General features: G+C 43.0%; 1 protein-coding gene across 2 annotated transcripts in view; it reads left to right on the forward strand.

The window, feature by feature from the left end:
* Positions 1–15,104, forward strand: part of LOC142144141 (N-acylethanolamine-hydrolyzing acid amidase-like) — a 100,735-nt gene extending 85,631 nt beyond the window's left edge. For both annotated transcript variants that reach the window (XM_075202634.1, XM_075202644.1), the window contains exons 9-12: positions 12,485–12,513; positions 12,684–12,757; positions 14,336–14,419; positions 14,726–15,104. In XM_075202634.1, the coding sequence (XP_075058735.1) occupies positions 12,485–12,513; positions 12,684–12,757; positions 14,336–14,419; positions 14,726–14,733 (195 nt within the window). In that variant the 3' untranslated portion in view covers positions 14,734–15,104. The remainder of the gene's footprint in view (positions 1–12,484; positions 12,514–12,683; positions 12,758–14,335; positions 14,420–14,725) is intronic.
* Positions 15,105–25,827: the final 10,723 nt, after the last annotated feature.

Below are 25,827 nucleotides of genomic sequence, written 5' to 3' on the forward strand. Positions count from 1 at the left end.
TAGCATTACGTCCGTAAGTACGGTGTGACACAAATCGGGATCTTAGCCGCACTTACCTCATCCGCCGCTGTCATATCACGGCTACCTGGGTCCCTTCTGGTCATCTGCTTGCATTCCCATCCTCCACACCTCCGTTTGTAAACAAACACATACTGTTTGTTCTGCTGCATGGGCGTGGCCATCTTGGATGCAGTCAGGTGATCATTCCAGACCAACCAGATTCTGCAGCTGTGATCACATGAACTGATCAGCCAATATTTGTTTGGGACACCCTATTTAAACCTGCTGCTGTGATCTGTTCATTGCCAGAACAACACACTTCTCTCCAGAAGATAGTTCTTGGCACCAGTGTTCCTGTCTGCATTCCTAAGTGCAGTGTTCCTGACTGCATTACAAGTGCAGTGTTCCTGACTGCATTACAAGTGCAGTAATCCTGTCTGCACTCATAAGTGCAGTGTTCCTGACTGCATTACAAGTGCAGTGTTCCTGACTGCATTACAAGTGCAGTGTTCCTGTCTGCATTGCTAGTGCACTGTTCCTGTCTACATTTCCAGACTGCTCATTCCCCTGCTATATTCTACAATCAGCAAGAACATGAGCAAGAAGATCATGCAGGCTGCTAAGTTCTGTTTCACTCCTGCTCCAGCTAGTCCCAAGGGTCCTGAATCGGATCAAGAAATTCAGACGACCGTGACAGTTTGTTCTGGCCCAATGGATCCGCTAGGGGAACATACCCCGAGGGAGGACTCTGTCCAAATATTAGCTGAACGCATTGAGAGACAAGAAAATAACCAGGGGCAAAATTATGCCATAGGGGACAAATAACTGCTTGCCATCAAATTGACGCTTGAAGAGTGGAGGCTTTTACTTGAGGGAGTTCATTATCCTGTCACAATATACACGGATCACAAGAATCTGCTCTACCTTAAAACTGCACAGTGCATGAATCCACGACAGGCCAGATGGGCACTATTCTTTTCTCGATTTGATATCCATGTCACCTTCCGTCCCGGTTCCAAAAATCGCAAGGCCGATGCTCTGTCACGTTCTATGGTGAAAGAGGAAGATTCCATCACTGTAGATCCACGGCCTATTATCAGCCCACTCAGCATCGCAGTCAGTAGACCCGACAATACACCTCCCCAGGGAAAAACTTTTGTTCCTGAGAATCTGCGTAAAAAATTGCTCCAATGGGCACATTGTTCCAGATTTGCCGGTCATGCGGGCATCCGCAAAACTCAATCTTTCATATCGAGAAGCTACTGGTGGCCTACTCTTCATCAGGATGTTCAGAAATTTGTTTCCGCATGTGGCAGCTGTGCCCAACATATAAGTTCAAGACAATCTTCAGCTGGTCAACTTTTGCCTCTGCCTATTCCCACCAAACCCTGGACCCATATTTCTATGGACTTTGTTTCTGATTTGCCAAATTCTAATAATTTCAATACCATCTGGGTCATCATTGACCGATTCTCTAAAATGGCGCATTTTGTTCCTCTCCGTGGCCTCCCATCAGCACCTATACTGGCTCAGCAATTTATAAAGGAGATCTTCCGTTTGCATGGGTGTCCTGAAGAAATCGTCTCAGATAGAGGAGTTCAGTTTGTGGCGAAATTCTGGAGATCCTTATGCCAAGCACTACAGATCAAACTAAACTTCTCTTCAGCCTATCATCCACAAACCAACGGGCAAACGGAAAGAGTCAATCAGGACCTAGAAACATTTCTCCGTTTGTACATATCTTCTTCTCAAGACGACTGGGTAGATCTGCTTCCTTGGGCAGAATTTGCTCATAATAATCATTATCACGAATCTTCTGCTTCCACTCCATTTCATATGGTCTATGGCCTACACCCCAGGGTACCCTTGTTTACTCCACTTCCTACAGCCTCAGTACCTGCCTCTGAAGTTTTCCTAAAGAATTTTGCAGGCCACTGGCGCCAGTTACGGTGTCACTCACCGGACTGTGAGTGCTACTTCTCGGGTGTTTAGAAACCGTGGCCGTCCACCATCCTGAGGGTCTGCGCATGTGCAGCCCTTTCAAACCTTCAGTTCATGTTCCTTTTAGTTAATTGGCTGATCAGGCAACACTCCCTATTTAAAGCACCTGAGGTCAATACCTCGTTGCCTGATCTTGGAGTCTCATTCCCCATGAGCCTCTGAAGGTTTTCCTGTGTTTCCTCGTGTGTTCAGCTCCTGCTGATTTCTGTTGTTCGTTTGTGGTTTCCAGACCACTTCATCTTCCCTGTGTTTCATCGTGACTGCACCAGCTGATTCCTATCCGCTGCCTCTGTGCAACTTCAGTTTGCAGTCCACTTCAACTCTCCTGTGTTTCATCGTGACTGCACCAGCTGATTCCTATCCGCTGCCTCCGTGTATCTACAGTATCCTGCTCACTTCAACTCTCCCGTGTTTCATCGTGACTGCACCAGCTGATTCCTATCCGCTGCCTCCGTGTATCTACAGTATCCTGCTCACTTCAACTCTCCCGTGTTTCATCGTGACTGCACCAGCTGATTCCTATCCGCTGCCTCTGTGTATCTACAGTATCCTGCTCACCTCAACTCTCCCGTGTTTCATCGTGACTGCTCCAGCTGATTCCTATCCGCTGCCTCCGTGTATCTGCAGTTCCCTGCTCATCGCAACCCTCCAGTACTCCTCGCGTCTGCAGCCAGCTGATCCGCTCTCCGTGCTTCTACAGTGTCTCCGCTTGTGTCAACTCGCCTGTCTGCATTGGATCTACGCCCCGCTGCTTTCATCTCGTCTAGATCATCTCTACTCTTCAGTGTTCTCCAGGTGTCCAGTTCTATATACTACTGCTTCCTGAGTATTTGTTTCTATCCCTGCTGGTTCACCTACCTGTGCGCTGCACCTACTAGATTCCGCTTCTACCCTCCTGGGACTTCGTATCCTGCTGGCCTCCCGCCGTCCAGGTATCTCTGCACTTCTGTCTGACAGCCTGCTCTCCTGAACCACGGTATGCATACTTCTCATTGACTGTGCTGGTGTATTGCATATCTTGCTGGACTGAGTTGTTCTCCTCTGGAGTTTACTATCCGCTGAGACTATTGCCATCATTTGACTGTGTTACCTTTTGCCTGGATAGTTCTTATGACTTTGTATTATTGTGCAGTGCTGTTCAGTCATTACTATATTGTGCATATCATCGTGGGATCAAGTTCAGTGTGCCCGTGTATACTCTGCATTGCATTTCTCTCCCCGTGCTCCTCCTCACATATATATTCAGTGGTACAACTTGCTAGAGGCAGACCACTGTTCCCTGTTTCCTGAGTCACCTGTTTCCAGTATCCTTTCACATAGCAGTGGTACAACTTGCTAACGCAGACCACTGACTTCCCGGATACCTCCACCCGGATTCCATTCCTTCACCTAGACAGCGGTACAACTTGCTAACGCAGACCGCTGACTCTCATCACCTCCTCGTTACTTCTGGACATTCCTCCTCACTATAGCAGTGGTACAACTTGCTATCCGCAGACCACTGACTACCCTCACGTTTCCCTTGTCCATTCAGTTCCTCGTGTACTATTATTACATATTACCAGTGCTGCTAGTCATAGACTTTTCTCGAGCATTCTCTTACCATCTGCTGTCTCCTGTTCCGTGATCACCCCGCTACCAGAGTACCATATTACCACCTATACTGCTCTGGTAAGTCCATCATCTGATGATACCTGGGTAAAGACTCCTAGTGCCCGTGACAGTAAGATCAGGCCATGACAGACCCAGATTCGGAACCTACAGCTAAAGAGATGCTGCGGCATCTGGTTACCCGTATTGAGCAACAGGAAGTTCGCCAACGGCATTTGCTGCGGTGTTACCAGGCGTTAGCCTCCCAAAGAACGTCTGTCCAAAATATCACAGCTACTGTTGATGCTCCTGTGCCTTCCTCCGTTTCCCCAGTGCCATCCCAGGTGTCTACGGCTTCTACGCTTCACCTGCCTACTCCGTCAAAGTATGATGGAGACCCCAAAACATGTAGGGGTTTTCTTACTCAATGCTCTGTTCATTTTGAGCTCCAACCTCAAAATTTTTCTACCCATCGTTCCAGAGTGGCCTATCTTATTTCATTGTTTTCTGGACAAGCTCTCACATGGGCTTCCCCTCTGTGGGAAAGAAATGATCCGTTATTACAGGATAGTGCCAAATTTATTTCCACGTTCCGAAGTGTATTCGATGAACCAGGTCGTGTCATTTCCGCTGCATCCAGCATTCTCCGTTTACGTCAGGGTTCTCGTACAGTAGGACAGTACGTCATTCAATTTCGGATACTAGCCTCTGAACTTCAGTGGAACGCTGAGGCACTGATCGCCGCCTTCTGGCAGGGGCTTTCCGATAAAATTAAAAACGCACTGACCTCACAAGAAGTACCCTCCTCTTTGGATGATTTGATTTCCCTTTGCCTTCGTGTAGATATGAGGTTTCGTGAGAATGATTCCGAAAAAGTAACTTCCTTCAAAGCGCCTCTTCGCTCGGTACCTCAATTTCACCCAGCTTCATCTCCGGTGATACCCATGGAGATAGGTCGCTCCAAATTAACTTCAGAGGAGAGGGACCGAAGAGTAAAAAATAGACTTTGTATCTATTGTGCTGATTCCACGCATATGCTCAATTCTTGTCCCAGGAAATGCCGGGCTCTAACCAATACTGGGGAGATAAGGTTAGGGTTTCTGGAGTCCTCTCCTTGTTCTACGAAATTAAAAGTCTGTGCTTTTGATGTTTCAGTTTCCTTTGCTACCAAATCCTTTAAGTCCCAAGCACTTATTGATTCTGGAGCTGCGGGAAATTTTATTTCTGAATCCCTCGTGAATCAATGGTCCCTACCAGTGATTATTTTGAAGACACCTATTACTGTGACTGCTATCGATGGATCACGCATTGTCAATGGTCTCATCACCCAGAGTACGTCTCCAGTAATCCTTCAAATTGGTGTATTATACTAAGAAGAAATTTAATTTCTAATTCTTCCTGTTACTACAAGTCCGATTGTATTAGGCCTTCCATGGCTTCAACGTCACTCTCCCCAGATTGACTGGCACACTTCTCAAGTTACGTCTTGGGGAGCTGAATGTCATCATCGTTGTCTCTCTCAAGTTGTTCCATTCAAAATACAGCAGTCTATTCCACCAGGTCTCCCTCCACAGGATCCTTCATCTACGGATCTGTGCGATAAGGGTCAGTCTGAATGCCTTCCTGATCGTGCGGGCGTTCGTGACGTCCTCGGACGTTGAAGATGGATCTCAGGAGTCATCTTCAAAAAGTCAAGTGCTTGTGGTTTACGGTCACCATCCGTCTTTTCCAGAATTTCCTGCGCTCCCTCCCACCCAAGTTCCTGCTGTAGAGACTGTTTGCCAAACCTTCAAAAATATTTGGTCTCAGGTCAAAACCTGTTTAAAGAAAACATCTGCCAAATATAAGTCTTTTGCAGATAAAAAGAGGCGGGCTATTCCACCACTGAAAATTGGAGATCGTGTCTGGTTATCTACCAAAAATATTCGTTTGAAGGTCCCATCTATGAAATTCGCTCCTCGTTTTATTGGTCCGTATAGGATCATTCAAGTGATCAATCCAGTTTGTTTCAAACGTCTACTTCCTAAGAATCTTCGTATTTACAACGCCTTCCATGTGTCCTTGCTCAAACCTCTCATCATCAACCGTTTCTCGGTCCCTCCTTCAGCACCTCGGCCAGTTCAAATTCATCAGGGGGAAGACTTTGAGATTACTCATATATTGGATGCAAAAATTTCGCGAGGAGTTCTTCGTTTCCTCGTTCATTGGAAGGGCTTTGGTCCTGAGGAGCGTTCATGGATCAAAGCTGAAGATCTCAACGCTCCAGCTCTTCTTAAGAAGTTTTATTCCAAGTATCCGGACAAGCCTGGTTCCAGGTGTTCTGTGCCCACCTTTAAAAGGGGGGGTACTGTCACTCACCGGACTGTGAGTGCTACTTCTCGGGTGTTTAGGAACCGTGGCCGTCCACCATCCTGAGGGTCTGCGCATGTGCAGCCCTTTCAAACCTTCAGTTCATGTTCCTTTTAGTTAATTGGCTGATCAGGCAACACTCCCTATTTAAAGCACCTGAGGTCAATACCTCGTTGCCTGATCTTGGAGTCTCATTCCCCATGAGCCTCTGAAGGTGTTCCTGTGTTTCCTCGTGTGTTCAGCTCCTGCTGATTTCTGTTGTTCGTTTGTGGTTTCCAGACCACTTCATCTTCCCTGTGTTTCATCGTGACTGCACCAGCTGATTCCTATCCGCTGTCTCTGTGCTACTTCAGTTTGCAGTCCACTTCAACTCTCCTGTGTTTCATCGTGACTGCACCAGCTGATTCCTATCCGCTGCCTCCGTGTATCTACAGTATCCTGCTCACTTCAACTCTCCCGTGTTTCATCGTGACTGCCCCAGCTGATTCCTATCCGCTGCCTCCGTGTATCTACAGTATCCTGCTCACTTCAACTCTCCCGTGTTTCATCGTGACTGCACCAGCTAATTCCTATCCGCTGCCTCCGTGTATCTACAGTATCCTGCTCACCTCAACTCTCCCGTGTTTCATCGTGACTGCTCCAGCTGATTCCTATCCGCTGCCTCCGTGTATCTGCAGTTCCCTGCTCATCGCAACCCTCCAGTACTCCTCGCGTCTGCAGCCAGCTGATCCGCTCTCCGTGCTTCTACAGTGTCTCCGCTTGTGTCAACTCGCCTGTCTGCATTGGATCTACGCCCCGCTGCTTTCATCTCGTCTAGATCATCTCTACTCTTCAGTGTTCTCCAGGTGTCCAGTTCTATATACTACTGCTTCCTGAGTATTTGTTTCTATCCCTGCTGGTTCACCTACCTGTGCGCTGCACCTACTAGATTCCGCTTCTACCCTCCTGGGACTTCGTATCCTGCCGGCCTCCCACCGTCCAGGTATCTCTGCACTTCTGTCTGACAGCCTGCTCTCCTGAACCACGGTATGCATACTTCTCATTGACTGTGCTGGAGTATTGCATATCTTGCTGGACTGAGTTGTTCTCCTCTGGAGTTTACTATCCGCTGAGACTATTGCCATCATTTGACTGTGTTACCTTTTGCCTGGATAGTTCTTATGACTTTGTATTATTGTGCAGTGCTGTTCAGTCATTACTATATTGTGCATATCATCGTGGGATCAAGTTCAGTGTGCCCGTGTATACTCTGCATTGCATTTCTCTCCCCGTGCTCCTCCTCACATATATATTCAGTGGTACAACTTGCTAGAGGCAGACCACTGTTCCCTGTTTCCTGAGTCACCTGTTTCCAGTATCCTTTCACATAGCAGTGGTACAACTTGCTAACGCAGACCACTGACTTCCCGGATACCTCCACCCGGATTCCATTCCTTCACCTAGACAGCGGTACAACTTGCTAACGCAGACCGCTGACTCTCATCACCTCCTCGTTACTTCTGGACATTCCTCCTCACTATAGCAGTGGTACAACTTGCTATCCGCAGACCACTGACTACCCTCACGTTTCCCTTGTCCATTCAGTTCCTCGTGTACTATTATTACATATTACCAGTGCTGCTAGTCATAAACTTTCCACGAGCATTCTCTACCATCTGCTGTCTCCTGTTCCGTGATCACCCCGCTACCAGAGTACCATATTACCACCTATACTGCTCTGGTAAGTCCATCATATGGTGATCCCTGGGTAAAGACTCCTAGTGCCCGTGACATACGGGAATCTCTACTTAAAGCATCCCAACGCTACAAAATTCAGGCCGACAAAAAGCGACGAGCCAATCCAAGCTTGAAACCGGGAGACAGAGTATGGCTGTCTACTCGCAATCTACGCCTCAGAGTTCCATCTATGAAATTCGCTCCCCGCTTTATTGGACCGTTTAACATCTCCCGGGTCATCAATCCAGTGTCCTACAAATTACATTTACCATCTTACCTCAAGGTACCCAACTCCTTCCATATTTCTCTCTTAAAACCACTGGTGCTAAATCGGTTTTATACACCCAAACTGGTTTCTCCTGAAGTGCAGACTGAACATGGTGATGAATATGAAATTAAAAAGATCTTGGACTCTTGGTTTCGACATAAGACCTTACAATATCTAGTCGACTGGAAGGGCTATGGTCCAGAAGAGAGAGCCTGGATCAAAGCTTCTGATGTCCATGCTCCATCTCTCATCAAAAAATTTCACCGCAAGTTTCCAACTAAACCCCAATCTAAGTGCCCAGTGGCCACTCGTAAGGGAGGGGGTACTGTCACAAATCGGGATCTTAGCCGCACTTACCTCATCCGCCGCTGTCATATCACGGCTACCTGGGTCCCTTCTGGTCGTCTGCATCATTCACATACTCCACACCTCCATTTGTAAACAAACACATACTGTTTGTTTTGCTGCATGGGTGCGGCCATCTTGGATGCAGTCAGGTGATCATTCCAGACCAACCAGATTCTGCAGCTGTGATCACATGAACTGATCAGCCAATAGTTGTTTGGGACACCCTATTTAAACCTGCTGCTGTGATCTGTTCATTGCCAGAACAACACACTTCTCTCCAGAGGATAGTTCTTGGCTCCAGTGTTCCTGTCTGCATTCCTAAGTGCAGTGTTCCTGACTGCATTACAAGTGCAGTGTTCCTGACTGCATTACAAGTGCAGTATTCCTGTCTGCATTACAAGTGCAGTGTTCCTGTCTGCATTGCTAGTGCACTGTTCCTGTCTACATTTCCAGACTGCTCATTCCCCTGCTATATTCTACAATCAGCAAGAACATGAGCAAGAAGATCATGCAGGCTGCTAAGTTCTGTTTCACTCCTGCTCCAGCTAGTCCCAAGGGTCCCGAATCGGATCAAGAAATTCAGACAACCGTGACACGGTGACCCCATAGTTAAAAATAGGTACACCCAGCGATGCCAGTCCAGTAATATTCGGACTTGAGCAGGCATCCTTGAGAATGATTGTCATTCTTGGGAGGGTAAGGTTTTAGACCAAACAAAGTGCTGGTCGTGCTCTCACGTGCCTCAGTGATTATATCAAGTAGGACTATTTCTCTTTCCACTAAATATTCTTGAGGTACCCGTATTATGGGTGGGAGGTCACTAGGGGAAAAAGTACGAAACCTAGGTCCCTTAGTCTGAAGTCTCCCAATGCTTTGCAAGCCGATCACTGTTAAATCTGAGCATCGGGAGACTGGGAAGAATGAACAGACAATAGCCCGCCCACAAGTGTTGATGAAAAGAACTGATGACATTATTAGAAGTGTGTATATTAACGCAAGCTGAAGGAGATTGTATATGACACTATTGATAGACATAGGATGATGCTATCGATGAACATGAAGTGTTTAAATGTATTCTGAGCTTAAAGACATGCGTTGGACAGAAGAACCTGTTAAACTTGAAGAACTGTAGTAGAGTATTCTGTATAGCTGATACATGTTCTATTGTACCTTGTACCTTTCCAAATAATGTATTACGTGTTTTATTGCACCCTTGAAGGGCAAACAAAAGGTTATCTCCAAGCTCCAGAAATGTACGGTCTATAGTAAAAGAAGAAATCGTTTTGAGGATTAAGACTCTCTCTTATGATAACTTGTTTAGATCTACAACCAGTGTGGTCATACACCAAGGGGGACTTGTATTACATAACAATGAAACGTGGTACTGAGATCCTGCATATAACATCTTTAAGGTGATAGTTTATTATACTTTCAAAGGGTGGACTGTCGAAGTCGTATAATTGGATGAACGAAAGTATATTGGTTTAATATTGTTTTGCCGTGCGATTGCTATGCGTACGCCACGTAACACAGATCCGTACGTCACCTAACACAGCGCGTGGTGCGATCGCACGGTAAAATACGCACGCACACACTCGCATTACAACATTTAGTTTTTTATATAATTCATATTCGTTCCGTTACACTGTGATTTATGAGCAGATAGTATTTGGTTTATTAGTAGTATATATATATATATATATATATATATTGATTATACGTACACTTCAGTGATATTCAAGGTTCAGGTTATAGGAAAGGTATCATGCCTAGTGTCATATTAAAGCCCTATTCATCAGCAGCTGTCCGGTGCAGTCGGCGCAGAGATCGCACATTGCATACTTTAGTTATTGATATTAGGAAATAAACCTTTGCATGATGCTGGCTATGAAAGGAGCAGACCCCCTGGAGAGACGACCCCCACCTTTGGATTCCTTAGATTGAATCAGCCTATGACCTGTTTACCCTGGACCCACCCAATGTCTGGACCTATAGAAACAATCTACGTCATCTCTATTGTTCACTGTGTAACACTGTACTGTATATAATCATAGCTGCACTCCCCATGGCCCTCAGTCAACTCTGACACAGTATTCTAAGCAGATATACTGTCCATTGGGTCCCGTGGATGCGCAGCGAATGCATGCAATAAGAGCGCGGTATGTATGTATCTTTTGGTATTGGCTGTACTGTACTGTATCATAATATAATAATGTATTGAATTGTTAACTATTTACATCTGCTAAAATAAATCACTTTGTGCTTTGGAAACACATACAATTGATTGGGCAATGCTTATTTGAAAATGATAGAATTACTTTACTACGTTCTACACGAATATTGACCACAATCAAGGACTTGCTGCAGTTAAATATTTCTTAAACATGGACACCTCAACAAATATTAGTGACTTCCTCCTAACATTGTTACGCTTTATTCTTATCAAGAATTACTTTTTATTTGATGAGAAATTCTATCTGCAGGTGAGGGGCACTGCTGTGGGGACATACTGTGCCCCTACCTCTTTCTTGTTTGGTAGGAGAGAGAAGTAGTATTCAAGTAAGAACATGAGCAATATACTAAACATGTTATATGATGGTTTCGATACATCGATGATGTATATATTTTGTGGAAGGGGGACAAAAATCTGTTCCTAAGTTTACCAAAGTTCTGAACAAAAACAACCTAAATTTAAAAGTTACCTCTGAGATTGACTACACTACCAACAATAAAACCACTAATGGTTCTCTCAATACTGACACTTTTAGAAAACTTACGGCGACAAATAGTATTTTACACCACTCAAGCTCTCATTTTCCACCGCTTCTTAAGGGTGTTCCAAAAGGAGAATTTTTAGGACCAGAAACAGAACTGCTCAGATGCTAAGACATACCAAAAAAGATCAGAAGAACTCACTAACCATTTAAGAAGGAGAGGTTATGGAAAGAAAACCATACAGAAGGCTTAAGAATTTGTGGATCACAAAGACAGAGAGGCCTTGATCTATCCTGCCTCTAATCCGCTCAAAGATCAATCTAAAGTAAGAATGGTGGGCACATTTTGTGCCAAATAGACCCTCCTTGCAAGGTTATACACAGGTCTTAGGAAAAAAGCTTCCCCTGATTGGTTCAGTGAAGGGCTATACAAGAGAGTGGTCATGTCTGGGGGCCAAATAAGTTCCCTTCTGCTGTTTTCATTCCACAATGTCTGACTCAGTCCTAGAGGAGAACAATGGGATCTTACTGTAATTAATCCGTTGGTGATGGTGGGTGACACCCAGTCACTCCCTGTTTTAAACCCTTCTAGCCATTTGTGATGCCAGAGGGGCTCCCGCTGCTCCCAGCTGACTGTTATCAGTGTCTTTACAGGAAGTAACCGGCCCAGAATTAAACATCACAGCTGGCCCTGTTTAAGAATAATTGCTGACCACTCAATCCTACACTTCGGTTGACTGCTGGGAAATAACAAAATAACAATCCTAGCTTTGTCCATTCCGTCACACTAATAAAAATCCTGAGATTATGTCTTAGCATCTACTTTGCCATGCTGGTAGGCACCTGCAACAGCTGAGGAATAGTAGGAGGTTTTTAGATGTTGGACACAATATTATATGCAGATTCTTTCACAATAAGCAACATTAATAAAAGAGCACTATATATTTTACTGAAAATAATTAAAATAAGCAGACTTTTGATATTAGGAGGAAAAAAGGTAACCATACCTAGGTCTCAATATAGTACTGATTTTGGCTCTGGCCAAATCAAATTGTTTTGATCTATAGCAGATATGAAAGGAAAGAGGTAAAATTGGTTGAAGAGGTATATGTATCCTCTATATTCTTCGTAATATAGCTTACTATTGTCTCACTGCCTGGTAATGCTAATTTGTGAGGGTCTAAAAAAATCCTAAAAGTGAGTGATGTTTGTTTTGTGTTTGGCATTGTGCCCCAAAACTGTTGGGAAGTGACAGAGTTTATTCAGAGCTAGATATGCAGTAAGTTTTGTGTTGTACAGTAGGATTTCTGCTAGACTATGACTCTGTGTGACTGTTGTTGTATGTTCCATGGACTATCCCAGGAGGTGGCTGTCAAAAGAGTTCATTAATTCTTTTACACAGATCCTCTGAATAGGTAGATAAAATATATATTTTTGTTTATTTCAAATGATACCGTACATATAATTATCACTTAATCATATCTGCTTCTCCATGTAGGTGTTATCTATTCCGAAGGTGTTAAATCGGTAAGTTTCTTAACTTGAATATATACATTTCACTTGTAATAGTCACAGAAAGTCAGAGCATGTACTCAGACAGTCAGAAAACAATTGTCATGTCACAACAAAACAGCGGTTGTAGTGAATGCGCAGTTTGTTTTGTTACATCTAAAATGTATTGTGTTTGCTCATTTTAGTGGAACAGTCCATACTACAATGATGAGTGCAGCTTTTCCACAGGACTATGTATCGTGGATCAGGGTCCTGAAAGGTGAGGATAGTACTTTGGAATTTTAGGCAACATTTGTATTATGTGTAAAATATAACCATAGATAAATGCTTTTCTGCAAGTCCCTTCATGCTGTGTCTGCAATTTTGTTTTAAGAATATATGAGAAAGCATGAAAATTACAAGCGTGAATGAGCCATTAAAGATCATTTTTATTTTACCCGACTGCTTATGTAATCACAACCACATTAGTGTTTCTAATATGCCAACCTTTATTTATGCAGGAAAAGGTGTATAGAATACGGGATTTTACTAATTATGTGAAGAGTTTAAATAAAGAATTATGTTGACATTGGGCCTGATTCATTGAGGAAAGTTAATCAAAAGTAAGCAAGTAAGGCAAAACCATGTTGCATTGGAGGGGGAGGTAAATATAACATGTGATGGCAGATTTATAGTTTTAGTAGGGCAAGTCCTAGATCAACTTTAAATTTACTGTACAAATAAGCTATCAAGTATTTGTGTGCTACATGAAAAAACAGCCAGTATTTTCCTTATGTGCAAAATAATAAACTCATTTGCACCCCTTGCATTGTAATATGGTTTTGTCCAGAAAACGTACTCAATGTTTTGCTAACCTTTTTTTAATGAACCAGGCCTATTATGTCTGTAGCACTACAAGATAAGCCACATAACCCCAGACACCTGTGAAATTATGAAATAGTGAGCTATAAAAAATGCAGACATTCGTGTGAATTAATAACAATTTAGATTTGCATAACTGATTTTTCTGATCTCTTCAGTGAGATTCCATCACTCACACATATTTATATGTATGCCCAAAATCACTGACATATAGTCTATGATCTATATGCTAGTATATGGGTCTATAACTCATTCTGACAGAGGGTGCTAACTGTCAGATAACAGTGAACAGCTAGTGAATATCAAGTAACTTTCTGTAGAGTGAATTTAAGGGAATACTCAGTATATTAATACTTTGTTTCCTGAGTATCACATGCTGATAGAGATTGCGCAATAAGCAATGTAACTTAATGATGTTATGGTTGTTAAATCTACTGGAAAGACTACTACTCATATTTAACACTCCCCGGCTTTAGATATTACTTAATCCAACTTCCCTTGAAGATCTAAGAATACTCACCCGGTATTATCTGAGATAGGAGACATATACTGTCGTTAAAATTACATGATTAACAGGGATAAATTAACCTTCATTCATTACGAATAAACAATATAGATACAAAGTAAATATTTTCAACTGTTACTGTTGATTTCAGCTTTATTTTAAATCACTATTTTATTTTGATTTCACTTTGTCCTAATACGTTTTTAACTATTTCATCTTTTAAGGAGCTACCAGAATTTTTAATCAATATTCCATAAAGGTTTACGTTATGTTTTAAGTTTAATATGTCCAAGTGTGCACTATACAGAGGCAAGAACTTTGTTTTCTCTTTCTGCTATAAATGGATAACACATATACACAATAGTATATTTTAACAAATGTACTGCAGATAAACCCTGTAACGACCTGATAATCTATTGGGAATATACTTTTTAATTCTGATTCTAAGTAAATTTTATATTGTCTTCTCAGAATCCAATGATTTTTTCATGTTCCTGTTACGACAACAACATAACCTAGGCATTGACCTTGCAGAGTTACTGAAAACTTTACATAGTAGGTATCTCTTGTTGCTATAAATAAATCTTAGGGTAATCACTGACAGACTTGATGTGCACGTAATATATTCATTTTAATCCCACTTTGTTTTGCTTGCAATAAGGTTAAAAACACTATCTGTCCCTGTTCTTACCAAAAATCCACATACATTGTATCGACAAATAAATAGATTTTCTTTGTGTTTATTCACCCAAAATACTGGTTTAGTGCATGTACAGTATTTGTGCCCAGTATTAAGTGGATTGAAATAGTCATAACTGCTATGTATATATATTTAGCTTGTTTATGTCTATCTTATTTCAGAAAATTGAGAAGATTTAGGCCTGCTTGTTCATATTTGAAGAATAAGAAAGACTGATTTAATTTTTATTATTGTTCGCTACTTAATTTAAATGTTAACGCTCTCATACTGAACAATAGCCCTGACTTTCTGTGACCATAAAGAGGCACGGCCTTCTAGGATGAACATGATATTGGTGGATGCCGGTTTGAGCAGATGAGATGTGTGGCCTAATTTGACCCAATTATCCAACCAAGAATGTTGGGAGGACTACAATTATTTTTGCATTGGTGATTAAAAATATCCCATATTTGTATCTTATTCTCAATATAGAATTGTTAACTAAATTTTTACCTATTATATTTACTATACAATAAATTACTCATACAACTTTCTTGCAAATCATTGTCTTGTCTAAGTTCATTTTAGGAGACATAATTTCAATTATTTTCCACTGAGAAGAATTTTTCATCAGTTTCTCTCCTGCATGTTTTTGTTGAAATAAATGGAGAAGTTCTCATTTTAACAATCATCTGCTTGTTTACGGGCCACCAGTGACACAGTGGTTAGCATTGCTGCCTCACAGCGATGGAGCCATGGACTCACTTCCAACCAGGGCCCTATCTGCGTGGATTTTGTATGTTCTGCCTGTGTTTGTGGAAGTTTTCTACAAGTACTCTGGCTTCCTCCCACACTCCGAAGACATACTGGTAGGTTAATTGGCTTCTAATGAAATTAACCCTTTTATATGTGTGTCATTGTTGTAGGGAATACAGATTGTGATTGTGTCTAATGGAGCAGGGAATGTTACGGATGATTAAATATTCTTTGTAAAGTGCTTTATAATATGTAGGCACTATATAAATAACTGTTAATAAATCATTTATTTAAGATATTTATGCAGGCAAAAGTTAATGGGGAGCAGCAAACTATTTAAGTTGTAAGTAACAAAAATATCTGGACCATTACAAAGTCTTTATTATATTCAGAATCACTTTGCTGTGTTTAGTTATCATTTTTGTGGAAAATGTATTTCCAAGAATCAAGTGTAATGTAAGGGATCAGCAAAGATTTTGTGTGTATGTTGGTAGTACGGTGTAGATACTAGGAACGGAATTGTAAGATGGTAATGCTTATTATAATACATAAAATTTACGGATTTGTACTAAGAAGATACAAAATGACAGCTTAATAAGCGCAGTATCAGAGTAAACATAAAACATGTTTAATTCACAGAAAAAGACTTTTGTATTCTTATGAACCAAATTCAAAATGACTTAGTCTGTCCATGGATCTAAAAAAAAGTTTTTCAGTGCTAGGCTTTGTCCTAGAGATCGAATATTAAGTCCAAATGAATAGAGGTACAATGTCCATCCATGCTATAGTTGTCTATAAAAGTATATAGAAGTTTTTTAAAGTCGGTATATCCTCCTTTGCTCATTCAATAAAGGACTCCAATGACGCTTTGGGCCTGAGTTATTAAGGAGAGCAAAGCATGCAAAAGGAGTAAGTTTGCACCTGGGTAAAACCATGTTGCATTGGAAGGGGGAGGTAAATTTAAAATGTGGGGAAAGATGCTTTCTCACTGTCTACTGTACAAAATTAGGGCAACCTTGCAGTAAAGACAGGTTGCGCCATATACAGTAAGCAACAATGATATCAGCCACTTAAAAAAGTGCGGAGGCACTTTTTTTACAGTTATTACGGTAAAAAGTAACGCAGATTTTTGCTCACACCTCTATAGGGTGCGAGCAGAAATCAGCATTACTTCTGTAAGAAAATATCCGTGCGAGGTGTCACATGGCTGTTCTGGAGGTACTTCGTGCAGATATTTTAACAATTGAACCTCCCCAAGTGTGGTAATTCAACAAAGGTGTAATTAGCCAAGAGCAATATCCATATCTTCAATCAATCTGCAATAACACACACAATTCATATTCCTTTTTAAAACATATTGCAGTCACAGTAGCATATGTGAGCCATACTACACAAATTAATGTAAAAAAGAAGGTTGATATTACACACCAAGAAACCATACTTTCAATCAAACTTGCCATATATGTATGATTGGTACAGGATATATGATTCATGACATGAACCAGGACAACCTGCCACTACACTCACAGACCACTTGCACAATGATAGAGGGGTAGTGGTGCCTGTTAATATACAATATATCTGTGGTGAGATGGGCTCAGACCAAAATATCTACAATCTAGCTACCAAGACATTAAGTTGTCCAGAGAAACTGTAGATGGCTATTTTTCTTTAATGCCAGCGTGCATCCTAGCTAGGGAAGCAGATATATGTATGCAACAGTCTGTTTAGTAAATTCCTGTGCAATACCTTTCCCACTGGAGCACAAGGATTGGATCAATTCTGAGACCATGAAGTGCAAAAACATCATAATTTGTGTAGGGCACAAATTGCATTGGCGCGTGCTGTTAAAGGATCCAATTCATTAATGACCTGTTCAGAGACTGAGGACGGTCTTATGGTTTAGCCTGACCCTCTGGATCAACTCATCAGATAGGGATTCCAGGGACAGCTTCTCACTGCAACACATGCTGTTCCTGGTCATCAATCATTCTCCTAAACCAATGCCCCTCAAAAGTTTGTATAGCATACAAACTGAGGATGCTAACAATTTCCCCAATCATCACTATTTACACAAATACACACATAACCATTGACCCAGTGCTCACTTGTATCGGGAGGCTGGATCCTGGAAGTTATGTGACAGGGGAGTGGGAGCCACCAGTAGGAGGGGGCCATCCAACACTACATCTGGTGCTGAAAACTACTCATCTTAGTATGCCCGAGGAGCAAAGACAATGGAAATTATGTTAGAGCATGCCAGATGCGAAGAGCTTGGTGCCAAAGAGGAAAGAGAAGTGCTGCAGTGCGGCCATAGAGGAAGTAGGTGAGACCATTGCTGGGACCATTTCCAGTGTGTCACTGGCACTAGGAGTCTTTGCCCAGGATATCACCAGATGATGTTCTTACCAGAGTAATATAGCTGGTACTATGGTCCTCTGGTAGCAGGGTGACAACGGAACAGGAGAATCAGCAGATGGTGAGAGAATGCTCAATTAAAGTCTATGACTAGCAGCAACTGGTAATGACTTGGATGTATGAACACGAGGAACCAGATGGACAAGTAAACGGGAGGAGAGTCAGTGGTCTGCGTACAGCAAGTTGTACCACTGCTATAGTGAAGGAATGGGTTCCAGGTGCAAGTAGGTAACGGGGAAGTCAGTGGTCTGCGTTCAGCAAGTTGTACCACTGCTATATATATGTGAGGAGGGGCACGAGGAGATGAATGGAATACAGAGGATACACGGGCGGCACACGGAACTTGATCCCACGATGATAACCACAATACAATAATAACTGACAAGCGCTGCTTGAAGTATACAAAGTCACTATAGAGATCCAGGTAATAGGAAACAAAGTCAATAGTAACAATAGCTTCAGTAGATGGAAGACTCCGGAGATGAACACAACACAGTCCAGACGGATATGCAATACAATAGCAAAGTCAATGGAAAGTATGCATACCGCGGTTCAGGAGAGCAAGCTGTCAAGGAGAAGTGCAGGGATACCTGAACGGCTGAACGCCGGCAGGAGGAGAGACCACTGGAGGATGGAAGCGGTAATCAGGTTGGTGCAGCGCATGAAAGGTAAGCGGTAATCAAAGGAGCAATACTCAGGAAGCAGTAGTAAGTAAAACTGGAAACATGATGAACACGGGAGAGTTGAGGCTGTCTGGTATCCGGCAGTAGTAGCGGAGGGGAGACACGCTGAACACAGGAGAGTAGAGGCGGTCTGGAATCCGGCAGTAGTAGCGAAGGCAGCGGAGGGGAGATACACTGAACAAAGGAGAGTAGAGGCGGTCTGGAATCCGGCAGTAGTAGCGAAGGCAGCGGAGGGGAGACACGCTGAACACAGGAGAGTAGAGACAATCTGGAATCCGGCAGCAGTAGCAGATAGGAATCAGTGGAAAGCTGACACGATGAACACAGGAGAGTTGAGACGGTCTAGAACCCGGCAGTAGTAACGGAGGCAGCGGAGAGCAGACACGCTGAACACAGGAGAGTTGAGACGGTCTGGAACCCGGCAGTAGTAACGGAGGCAGCGGAGAGCAGACACGCTGAACACAGGAGAGTTGAGGCGGTCTGGAATCCGGCAGCAGTAGCAGATAGGAATCAGCTGAGTGCAGACACGATGAACACAGGAGAGTTGAAGTGGTCTGGAAACCACAATCGTAGTAGACAGGAATCAGCTGGAGCTGAATACACGAGGAAACACAGGAACACCTTCAGAGGCTCATGGGGAATGAGACTCCAAGATCAGGCAACTAGGTAATGATCACAGGTGGTTTAAATAGGGAGGGTTGCCTGATCATCCAATTAATTAAAAGCAACAGGTACTGAAGGTTTCATAAGAGCTGCACATGCGCAGACCCTCAGGATGGCGGACGGCCACGGTTCCTGAACACAGGAGAAATGGCACTCACAGTCCGGTGAGTGACACAGTGTCGGACTGGCCCACCAGGATACCGGGGAAATACCCAGTGGGCCCCAATTCTAGTGGGCCCCCAGTCATCGTCTGAAACAGACAGAAGTCATAATTTAGCTAACATTAAACATGGTCCTCTAGGACTGCACATTTTATTTTAATATGGCTGTGTCATCGGTGTACATCATAACTTGCTCCCTCCAATGAAATCCTGCAAGGACCCAAGTACTGACCAGACAGAAACTGACTAGTTGTTCTCAAACACTGCCCCTGTGCAATTCCCAGCCAGCGCACCATTAATAAACAGCAGTGAGAGCAAGTGATGGGGCAGATGATACAATCTAATTATAGACAGAAAGACAGCAACCAATGACAGGCTGGTGGGGGTTGAAGAAACATTTTTTTCCACACAGAGGAAATGAATAATGATCATTTTTGGATACATAAGCATGATATATTGAAAGAGAAGTTTTTGGTACTGAGGTACCATGTGGGCGTATGGTACTTTGGTTTTGTTTAGTAAGAAAGACAATATTTCATTGTTGTTTCTTTTTTTCCCTGTGATTGCTCATTACATCTGGATATATGGAGCTGAAAGTCACATGAGGGATACCGGAGATGTCAAAGATATACAAATAAGCTGTTCATCACTTCTTATATTCATAAAAGACTATAAGTCATAGTTATTACACTAGGAGGCATCTTTGTCCTTTTTTTTAATAGATTTTCAATTATCCTGAGTGAACAAATATAAGTGAAGAAGACGGCAGCCACCAAAATTAAGGAAGTGCTTCTATAGAAATAAGAACTACAATTCAAGTGAGAACTTTTGAGATACTGGTTTTCTCAAGACAATTAAAGTCTTGTTAAAGGTCGAAAGATTGAAATGCCATTCACCATTTGTTTAGTATATAAACAATATAAAACTATATTGTTAAATTTAAACACAATCGGAGTGGCTGGGCAGCCTCTGCCTGCCTCTTGGCCATCAGATAAGTGTAGGTAGTGCACATAATGTCTAGTCGCAGTCAGCCAGCCCTTGCCAAGGGTGAAAGAGCAGGGTCGTCAAGAGGAATTTGGGACCCCGGTAAAGCAACTTGTTTGGACCTCCCCCCCTCCATAGATGAGAAGTGAAAGAGCTGTGTGCCGCCGCCCCGGAAGGGGGGGTCGCGGTCAACATGGGCTATGGCTGCATCATTTTAAACAACATATTGGGGGAGATTCAATTGGAAAAAAATATGCATGATGTGTCTCTGGAACGGCCACGAAGACGCATATTTTTCTAGTGAGATATCCTCTAATTTTTGTTTGTGCCTCATAGAGGTGTGAGCAAAAATGAGCAGATATTTTTACTGTTCCTGATAATATTGCAGCTATAGTGTATTAAAACAGTGTTGCTCTCACCTACCTGTTTCACTACCTAGTACTGTATTCTTGTATGCTTCCTAGAATATTGGGGCCTGTTTGGAAAATGTATAGGTACATGAAATATTGCAAACTGAGCAATAAGTGAACACAATACATAACACAGATCATGCAGTACATAATACATACATTCTAATAAAACATTACATTTATCACGCTGTCCTCAGCACATCACGCCACACCCCAGGCACATCACACCAAATACCAGCAATATCACGCCACCCCACAGCCATATCACATCACCGCCTCAGCCACATCAGGCCATCCCCCCAGACACATCTTCAACTCCCCCACTGTGTGACATCACACATTGTCCGGGGACTGCTAGCTGCTGACAGCTCCCTTCCTCCCCATAGACCCAGACACCCCCCATCCTTTTTAACATATGCCATTTTAAAAAAAACACCTTGCTTGCCAGTGGAGGACTGGACCCCCCCCCCCCCCCCCCCGGCAGGCACGAGCCCGGTTATCTGTACCCACCAATCATTGTGATTGCACCCCCCAAAGATTAATGATAAATCTAGATGCACCCCTGCCTGCAGCTTAATTTGACACCTGCCCTGAATAGTGATTTTTGCTTTAAAAACATGTCAATTTCACAGAACAGTTGCCGGTTATAGTGTTTACATGCTAGCTTCTATGTGCTCCTGCTTTTTTCTGATTCTCGATATTGACCTGTGCCGGTGACCTGACTGCTCCTGACCACCTGGCCACACTATATTGCTATAGGGATGGCAGCGTGTGAACATACTGAAGAGCTCAGATCCTCACCCCAAATTACCGGGTGAGCAGAACATTTCTTTTGCAGTGAACTGTTTCCTGGTCACTGCATACAGTCGTCAGGAGCGTGTGTATTCATTAAGCACCTGTTGCTTAATCTTGAAGCTAGAGTACACTGTTACAATGAATCAGTAAGCAGCAGATGTCTCCTGAGATAACATGAACTCTGATCAGAATAGAATAGAGCAGACTGCCCTTAGATCATTTTCCCCCTTCTCTGCTTCCATTAGAGGTAGGCTTGTTTAATATGTGTATCTACCTCCCTCTGTGGTCCCACCCTCTCCTCTTTGTGTTTTTTGTGTATTTGTATTCCTACATGTCAGGATGAGAGCATAAATCTGATATGCTAAAATAGAATATTGGATGTCAGGACCCAAAATAACTCTTTGCATGAATACCTAAATTAACCTGATCGTCAATTCAGATAAAGGTGTGACCAAATGAGCCCAGGAGCAGGTAATTGAGTTAAGCAAACCCTGTGTGAAGAGACCAGCTTTAGATATGCAGATCACAGACATCCATTGTATTTGATCATGTATTTCCCTAGCTAATTTACTTCCTTTCAATAGGTAGTGTAAACACAAACTAACTCCTGGGTGTAAATTGGAGAACCATATGCCTACAGGAGATCCTGGTATACAGCATGTGAAAGCCTATACAGGTATATAGAAATGTAAACTTGAAAGGAAATTAATTCATTTTTCATATTTTGGGAAATCTGGATGCCACTCTGTACTGAGGGGCAAAAAACACACAAAGGTCTTGAACGATAGATACCCACTACACAGGGAACAGCCATAGGCACATGTATTTCAGGATGAGATTGGATATTGTTGTAATTCCCTTTTGTTTGGTATTTAAACGTGCGGGAGATTATGACCGGTTTATTGAGGGGGGTGTTATTTCTCTGAGGTATATCTGTGAAGAATTACCAACAGGTCAAAACTTAGGAATAGTTTGACCAAACCTGAGGTAACACCCAGGGGACATTTCCGCCCCCCACATTAGCATTCACGCTGCCCCTGTGAATGCCGTCCCATTTGAGTTTGCTTAAAACCCTGTGTCTGGAGGGACAAAGTGTCAGACTTTTTGGGAAATCAATTGACATTGATAAGCTGTCCATCTTCTTAGCCACATTTCCCTTGGCCAGAAATGCAATACATGTAAGTGCAAATCTGAATGTAATCCTTTTTATTTTAAACTGTTTTTGCTTGTTATGTCAAATTTATTATTTGTTTATTCAATATTTTTCTTTATATCTGAATGCCCTGTACCTTTTGTATATTAAATCTAAAATGTAATAAGTTGCGTCCTTGATACTCTAAAGAATCCATAGCCTGTGTAGAAGAGAGATTGCTTGTCCAGGTTACCCTGTGTGTGATTTATTGATACATTTGATTAACAAGCTGTGTGTGCTTGTATTTACATTTGTGTAACAGTCTGGAGGTGTGAAGAGTTAACCCTGTGTGTGCTGGTGTAAGTCTTGCTAGTTTGTGGAACTAGAAGTCTGTGTGCCAGTGGGAGTCAGTATATTGGGGTCCTATTGCCCGTACCCAATAGGTGGTGGCTGATCCTTGAAGTGTCTAGGGGGTGTGAGAGCGCTGTGTTTGGGGCGATTCCGTAGGTCTAGAACCTGTGTGATAGGTGAGAGAGACTGCGGGCTGAAATCATGTGTGACTTCATACAGCAAACACCCCAAAGTCACGGCAGCTGGGAGTGCGTTCGTGACACTACACTTGTGGGGACATTGACCTCTTAACACACCAACACTGTGGGGACTTCTGTTGTAGTGGAGACACAAAATGAGGTCCTCACGAAAGTTACTAAAGCTAGTCAATGCAGAAGACATTGCTAATATACATAAAAGTGTGTGTGTTTCTGACATGGAGGGGAAAGTCTGTGCACTCTACCACCAGATGTCAGTGGAACATCAGGATCTTATGTACATTTGTCCACGTGCGTGCCGGAAGTGAAAGGGATTGCAACTTTCCTGTACTTTTACACATAATGGGAATAAGACACAGTAATATCCTTCTCCTGCCGAAAGGAAAGTGAGGACAGTGGGGCAGGACACAATCCAGTGGTGGCTCCAACTATAGCCTGGAGAGTAGTGGAAAGAGATTGTCCCTGACCCTACAGAGGTAAGTGGCCCAGCAACAGCAGCAGTGATTCACCGTTGCAGCGTAGTGGAACAAAGCTAAGGACACGTTCTATGGCAGCAGTTTTTTTTAAAAACAGAAGGCCGAGAAGATGATGCAATGTCCAGCCAAACACTTTCCAAAAAAGTGATGATTCCAGAGTGTATAAAAAAAAGCACTAATGCCTGTACTGTGAGATGCCTCTCTCAAAAATAGCTTGACAAATCGAGCATGTTCACCACATTGAGAATGAAGATAACTGGGCCATGAAATTTCCCTAGCACTCAAAAGAATGGGACATGTAATTTACACACCTACGGGATAGAGGCAACTTTGTATACAAACTGAGATGAAAAGGAAAGGACGCAGTGTTCTGATTCCATGCAAACTAACAGACAAAGACAGGGTTCCCAAAAGTTTCATGTTGTAACGATCTGTATACAGCATACTGCTTTGCCTGGCAGTCCCTGCCTCCTGGACATTTGGACTTTACTATTTGTTCATTTTGTGTGTTTCTTTTCATATATTGCAGCAGTACCTCTGATCACCAGAGGTGCTGCTATTGTGCCTTTTATGTTGCATTAGGAGTTAACCCGTTTTCCAATCATCCCATGCACCTGGGTGTGTCCTCATTTCCCATACATATACCTGTTCCTCCCCAGCACACATGGCTGGTTATTGTTGTCCTGTTCTGATGTCATATCCTGTGCTACCTGTGGATTCTTCCTCCTGCCTTGCTCCTCTGGTTCATGCTGCCTGGAATCTGTTCATACCCCTGCTTCCCTGCATTAGCTGTGTACCTGCTTGTTTCTGGACATTTATATTATTTCCTGCATCAGCCTACACCTGGTAATTACCACTACTCCTGACTACCTGTTATTTATACTTGTCTGCAAATAAACACAGAGTGTTTTCACCATATTCGTGACTCCTAGCTGTACTTCTGTTTGTAACCGTGACAGTATAACCAGCCCACAAAACAGCTTTGGAGTCAGGTGAAAGTTTTGTTTTATTTCTGGGACCCTTTTCTGCAATTAAGTTTTCATTTGTGTTTGCAACATGTCTGTTTCACCAGTCTTGGAATTGCCACTGCTACAAACTTTACAGATGGACATTATATTGCTACGTTCCCAGCTGGCTAAATTTTCCACTTTGCTTTTGGACCCGCTCAGGAGACTGTCAGATTCTGTCTCTCCTAATTCAGAAGCTGCTGATCTGTCTAAATCCACCTTCTCTGCTGATGAACCTGTGCAAACAGCACCTCTTAAAAGTACTTCTACAAATTTGCTGCTTTCTATGAAGTATGGGGTAACAAATTGCCAGTACACAGGTGGTCCACGCCCCCATCTGACTGAAGAGTAACGGCGCCGCAGGATAACATACAAGTTGTGTCTCTACTGTGCCAGCAATGCACATTTCTTGCAGGACTGTCCTGTCCGTAGACCACGTCAGCTTACTGAACCATCTCCTGTTGTTTCCTCTCTGCACTCCAAATCTGTTTATGCTCCAGCATTCCTGTTCTCTGTGAAGAGACCCAATCTGCCAGCTCCAGCCGCCTGTCCGGAGGCGCCAGCTCCAGCCGCCTGTCCTGAGGCGCCATCTCCAGCCGCCTGTTCCGAGGTACCAACTCCCTGTCACGGGCACTAGGAGTCTTTACCCAGGGATCACCAGGTGATAGGCTTACCAGAGCAGTATAGGTGGTAATATGGTACTCTGGTAGCAGGGTGATCACGGAACAGGAAATAGCAGATGATGAGATGCTCAGGAAAGTCTATGACTAGCAGCACTGGCAATATGGAAGTAGTAATACACGAGGAACTGTATGGACAAAGGACACGTGAAGGTAGTCAGTGGTCTGCGGTAGCAAGTTGTACCACTTATAGTGAGGAGGAATGTCCAACAGAAACGAGGAGGTGATGAGAGTCAGCGGTCTGCGGATAGCAAGTTGTACCGCTGTCTGAGTGAAGGAATGGAATCCAAGTGGAGGTATCCGGGGAGTCAGTGGTCTGCGTTAGCAAGTTGTACCACTGCTATGTGAGAGGATACTGGAACGGGTGAAACTGTAAACAGGAGTCAGTGGTCTGCCACTAGCAAGTTGTACCACTGAATATATATGTGAGGAGGTGCACGGGGAGAGACTGCAACACAATATATACACGGGCACCTTGACTTTGATCCACAGTAATATGCACAATATAAATGTATAAATGACTGAACAACACTGCCAATGTAGAAAGTCTCTTGAAGTAATCCAGCATGAG

The sequence above is a fragment of the Mixophyes fleayi genome, chromosome 1 (genome assembly GCF_038048845.1).
Source record: "Mixophyes fleayi isolate aMixFle1 chromosome 1, aMixFle1.hap1, whole genome shotgun sequence".
In the NCBI taxonomy this organism is placed as follows: domain Eukaryota; kingdom Metazoa; phylum Chordata; class Amphibia; order Anura; family Limnodynastidae; genus Mixophyes; species Mixophyes fleayi.